Source organism: Anolis carolinensis, chromosome 3, assembly GCF_035594765.1.
Source record: "Anolis carolinensis isolate JA03-04 chromosome 3, rAnoCar3.1.pri, whole genome shotgun sequence".
Classification (NCBI taxonomy): domain Eukaryota; kingdom Metazoa; phylum Chordata; class Lepidosauria; order Squamata; family Dactyloidae; genus Anolis; species Anolis carolinensis.
The window spans coordinates 159273998-159279997 of NC_085843.1; the positions used below are offsets into that span (position 1 = coordinate 159273998).

General features: G+C 35.9%; 1 protein-coding gene across 1 annotated transcript in view; it reads left to right on the forward strand.

Annotated features, from left to right (window-relative positions):
- pdzd8 (PDZ domain containing 8) overlaps positions 1–5424 on the forward strand; it is a 52639-nt gene extending 47215 nt beyond the window's left edge. The window contains exon 5 of the mRNA XM_008114813.3: positions 1122–5424. Coding sequence (XP_008113020.2) covers positions 1122–3379 — 2258 coding nt within the window. The 3' untranslated portion in view covers positions 3380–5424. The remainder of the gene's footprint in view (positions 1–1121) is intronic.
- The last annotated feature ends 576 nt before the right edge of the window (positions 5425–6000 follow it).

Here is a 6000-nt window from a genome sequence, read left to right on the forward strand (position 1 = left end):
GAATTTACAACACCTTTTCAATTATTTAAACATGGCTATCTTGTTCCCTTTTCTCCAAGCTAAACATACCCAGCCCCCTTAGCCACTCATTTTAGGGTTTCACTTCCAAAGCTTTGATCATTTTGGTCGCCCTTCTCTGGACACGTTGATGAACAAGCTCTTTCCTTTAATCTGCTGAAGTGACAATAATGAAAGTAATAGTCAGTGAACTAAATTACAATGACAAAAATAAGATTAATAGATTTATCTCACACTACAGAATAATAATTTGATTCTACAGTACATCTCCTATATCCATGAGACTTATTACCTCAGAATTCACTTAACCACGTCCAAAAATGCACTAGACATTTTCTAGATCCTCCAGCATGATTCTGTGGTATGCTTCTGCTGGAGGTTGACCATAGAATTGCACTGAAGGACCTAGAAATGTTAGAAAAGTATTCACTCTAGGCATTTTCTAAGTTCTCCAGCACGATTCCATAGCATGCTTTTGCCAGTAGGGTTCACTATTACCTGAGGCTTCACTTCTCCACAGCAAGTCCAGGAATGTATCCCTCATAAATAGGAGAGTTGTACTGTATTTTATCTGATATGGTTTCATTCTGTAGAAACCAAGGCTTCATAGTTTTTTGAGGTACTAAGAATTCTATGGTAGAATATTTTGTTGAATTCTGTAGGATGCAGCCATGACAGTTGAAATTATATCAGTGCAGTATATTGTGCAGTGCAGAGACCTGGATTTCATATACATCGTTACTCCCCAGGTGATTTGCATTGTTATGTTTGACAGTACTGATCACCTGTATGGATTGATCGGGAACTGAATTCAAGCTTTCCCCATCTCTGCTGAGATGTGCCTAGGTTTATTCCCTCCACCCTTCCAAAAGGTAATTATTTCTGTCAACTCCAATCATCAGTCTCGTTCTGTATTTCCATGTTGCATATTCAGTGTTAAAAAGGCATACCTAGCCCTGAGTATTATTATTATTATTTAGAGATTTGTTGTTAAGCGGTCCAGGTGCAGCATTCTGAAGTTAGATATTTTGTTATTATTTTTAGCCAATTCAGTAACGTTCTTTCATTATTGTTGACTCTTGTTTTGTTTTGTTTTTCAACAGGAGTTAGAATTATATCAACAGTCCAAGTGCTAAAGCTCATCAGACAGGCTGGTGAGAAAGTCATAGTATATTATGAGAGGCCCGTTCGAGTACAAGATACTCTCGGACAGATGGATGACGCAGTGTTGCCAGATGGAGTCACCATAACAGAGGCTGAGATCAAAGAAGTGGATTTAGAATTTGAGGACTTGGCTGGTGAACTAAAATCAAGTGAATATAAAGACGATCTGTTAACAACAAGCCCCAAGCATACTTCACTTGGTGCTAAACAACCTGGAAGTGTATCACCAGTATTAAATCGTAAGACATATTTAGGAGGTCATCAGTTGTCTCCACGGGCACTTTTCAAAGAAGCAGCCAAACAAGTAGTACTCAGAAATGCTGAAAACGCGGATGGGACCCTTCAAATAAATAGACCAAATAAGCCTCCTGTACCGCCCAGGCCACTGCTTAAAATGACACCACTTCCTAATGACACTCAGAATAAATCAGAAACTGGTGAGTTAACTTCAGAAAAACTAGATAAGCTGGCATCTTCAAATAATGAAGAGGGAAATTCAGAAAAATCAACAAAAAATAGTGATGTAGGGGAAGAACCTGTAGGATCTAAACCAGTTATAAACAAGCCAGAAATGACAAAGGAAACCCCAGAACCCTCACAAATCTTGAAAACCAGTACCAACAAGCCTATATCAAACAAAACAGAAGTGCTAAAAGACTCTTCAGAGGCTACACAGACTCCTAAAGTAAATACAAACAAACCAGCTACAAATAAATTAGAAACAGCAAAGGAGACTTCTGAATTTTCACAAAGTTTTAAGCCAACTATGCTAAATCGGGCATGGGAATCTCCAGAAATCCCTTATCGCAATCGATTAGGGAAATGGGCAAGAACAAAGGTCTCCTCTTACATCTTTGAAGTACAGAAAGAACATAAGTACCTGAATGTTGCCATTTGGTGTAGAGACCCTTTCAAACTAGGGGGACTTATCTGTTTAGGATATGAAAGCATAAACCTTGAAGAAATAGCTTTAGATTGTATAGCTACATCCTCCATGGAATTCATCAGACAAGTTAGATTAAACCCTCCTGCACCGAAAGCTACAGTAAGTAGAACTGCATTGCGTACACTGACCTCACACAAAGGTTTCAATGAAAATTTTTGTTATGGTGACATTACCTTACATTTTAAATATTTAAAAGAGGGTGAATCAGAAGATTCAAGTTTTTTGATGGAAAAAGAAAAAGAAACAACTTCAGAAACCGTAGCAGTTCCCAGTTTTCCAAAAGAGGATCCTTATTTTGGACAAATAATTTACACTGAAAACAAACACAACTTTCAAGACACCCAGTTTCAGAATCCAACTTGGTGTGACTACTGCAAAAAGAAAGTTTGGACAAAAGCAGCTTCACAATGTGTAGTTTGTGCATATGTTTGCCATAAAAAATGTCAAGAAAGATGCCTAACAGATGCCCCATATTGTATAGGGGCCAGTAGACGGCTTGAGCGAGCCCTACATACTCTTAAATTTGAAAACCAAGATACTCAGTTTACAGGAGTGTCTCGTGTTGATCCAGAATTGAAAAATGCTACTAGAACAACTGGTTTAACAAGACACATCATGAATACTGGCACCCGATTATTAAATCTTCGTCAGGTTCCTAAAGTTCGTGTCAGCGAGCCAGGGACTGACACAGCGGAACCTTCACCAAGACCAACACCACATCATTCTGATAATGAAGGCAGTGACACAGATACTGGTGGTCCAAGTAGCCCTTCTAAGGCCTCATCAGGCACAACAATAAAGTTAGCAAGAAAAGAGGGAGGACTTGATGATAGTGTGTTTATTGCTGTTAAAGAGATAGGTCGGGATCTTTACAGAAGTTTGCCTACTGAGGAAAGAATCCAAAAATTAGAGGTTATGTTGGAAAAACTACAAAATGAAATAGACCAGGAACTGGAAAACAATAATTCTTTAATTAAGGAAAAGAAAGAAACAACAGATACAAGGAAAAAAATGGCGTTGTCTGCTGCATTGGCTAAATCAGGAGAACGACTCCAAGCCCTAACACTCCTCATGATTCATTATAAAGCGGGCATCGAAGATATTGAAGCTTTAGACCTGGAATCTCGGAAAGAAGAAGACGACAACTTAATGGAAGATGATGACGATAATGCTCTAGCAATGGCGCCAGTACTTGAAAGTCTCCTAAAAGAAGGAGAAAGACTTCACGCAGCTAATGAATCAGTAGACTGATATTGCACATTTGGCCTTTAGAAAGATAAACTGGGAGAATACTTTGCACTTAATCAAAACCACATCAGATACTTCAAAATGTAATTAAACACTGGTATGATGTATACAGCTGCTCCTCCATTTTTTAAAGAAAAACTGTAAAAATTGTTAGAATTTTATTTCCATGTACTTTACCACCTTTTTGTGAAAACACTGGTCCAGAGTGTGTTTAGAAATATTTTGGGGATTTATACTGGAAGGTTATTTGTAATTTATTTTGACTTTTTCTAAAGTTTTATGTTAACATGTCAGTTTTCTCTTTTGTTCCTTTTCCTGATTAATTGCAGAGTCTTGAGATTTTTTTATGCTTACATTAACACCATCATAGCGCCCACAGTGGACCAGGTTCTGAAAATCTTGATTGTCTCATTATTTAACTCCTTAATATATTTTGAGAAGAGAGAGTTGTGGGTTGCAGATGGTTTCTAGGGTTTTGCCAATCATGCATCATAGCCAATACTGTGGCATTATTTTCAGTGATTTAGTAAAGCTTTTATTACATATCAACATTTTTTGCTTTCTATACTTTTTCATTCATAGATTTTGAAATGTTCATTATGTTTGAATGCATTTTTCTCCTTTGGCTTAGTTGAATTTTCAACTTCTAAAATATTTAATTGAAACTCTTGAATGACCCTTGATAAATGCTTAACCTTTTTTTCTCCTAAAAACAATGGGCATTAGATTTTGCCTCAACAAAGTTCTACCAATGTTGCACAGCAGTTTACTGGAGATGTGCCAGCAAGATTCTTTTCTCAATGTAAAAGTACAGCTGTCTAGCTTTATAGAACATATCACTCTATAATGTAATCCTGCTTAACCACCCGTTAGAGAAATTGAATTGTAGCCTTTTCTGTTTCCCTAAGCATTGATTTTGCTACAGAAACTACAACTTCAAAGTTCTAATGCTTAAGTGGATAACATTTAATTAAAATTTCTCAAATGATTGGCTTTCCACTGGTTGTAATGCCATCATACACATTAAAACAGCAGTTAAATGCTCAATATGTTAATATAGCATGTAGTTTCTTTCAATAGATTTTGAGCCCAAGAGGAACTACAGTGAACATTGTCAACTCTTTTTTGAAAAGTCCCAACTGATCTGATGCCGGAGATGTTATTTTGAGGTTTCAAATCTATATGTCTTAAGGCTTGATTGTCCATACTCATAATTATTTTGGGCACTATAAAAATACCTTTGTAAAACCTAAAGTTAGCCTATCTAAATCACCCTTACTTTGACTGACAGTCTTTGATATTGTGACAAGTGTGCTTTGCTGTAATCATTGTAGTAAATAATTTCCCGAAGTTTTTCCTTAAAAACATTGTATTCTCATTTTTAAAAACCTAAAAATATAAATAATTGCTGAAATGAAAATACAATCCAAACTAAAAAAGGGGATATTTCTATATTTGAATAATTTGCTTTATAACCTAAACGTAAATATTTCATAACACCCCAACCAAAAACAGAATCTGTTTTATGAATTCTGCCTCTCTCCATTAGTATTTAACTTGTGTCCAGGTACTCCCTCTATAAACATTTCGTGATTAGAAACAACTGCAGTAATAATGAAGACATTAGATTTATGAAATAACATCTTACTCTTTTATCAGTTAATGAAATTGGCATATGTAGTTGGGTATCAATACTCTTCTATGATGATTGTATAATATAAATTAAATGTAGTGCAATATTCTAAACGTTGCGTGAGAATGGTGGCAAAATAATTGTATGGTAGCAACAAGGAAAAACAAAAACACATATTTATACTAAAACACTGATCTTGAGAAGCAAGCCGTATTAATACATTCCTATTCTATTCTTTGCTTCTGTGCTTTACCATACATAGAAAATAAAAATACCACTGAAAGCAAGAATATCTTCATGTAGTGGTATGTAACTACTTGACACTTGCACATATTTATGGAAATCTGCCTGAGATGATTGTAAGATATGATTTTATCATGAGAACAAGCTTTAATAAAAGTTTTTTTAAAATACATTCTCAGTTTCCCTGTTACAAGCTGTTAGTATCTGTAGAATATTTCCAGTACAAATCTGAAGGAATTATGTTCTCATCACATGCACATGAAGATATGTTGGCATGTTTTAAAGTAGTGGCTTCCACAATTTCTGCAAGGTCTTTAGCTGAATAGAAAACATGCTTTGTATGGAAATGGTTCCTGGTACTTCTCCTTGTTAAAGGTAAAGGTCTGGTTAAAGATAAGAAACATTTTTGTCCAAAACCTTGGAAACCCAGTCATGTACAGTGTACCAATTGTATAGGATGACATTTGTGTATGTGCCTTTGTAGAGGTAAATCTTTTATGGAACTGCAACATTAGCAAAGAGCTTCATCATACTTCAGAATATTCAAGAGTATGTTCAAGGGAAATGTGCTGATTTTGCTTGCATTTGTGAGGTCTTAATATCATCCAGTGTCAATTGAGCCCAACAACACAATGCCCCATGGCTGCCCATACTTGGATAGTAGGCTTGTGCAAAAGTGTTGGGAAGTTTTGTAAGTTGTATTAAAATTAGTTAAATCTGTATTTCCGAAGTGATATCCAACACGTGG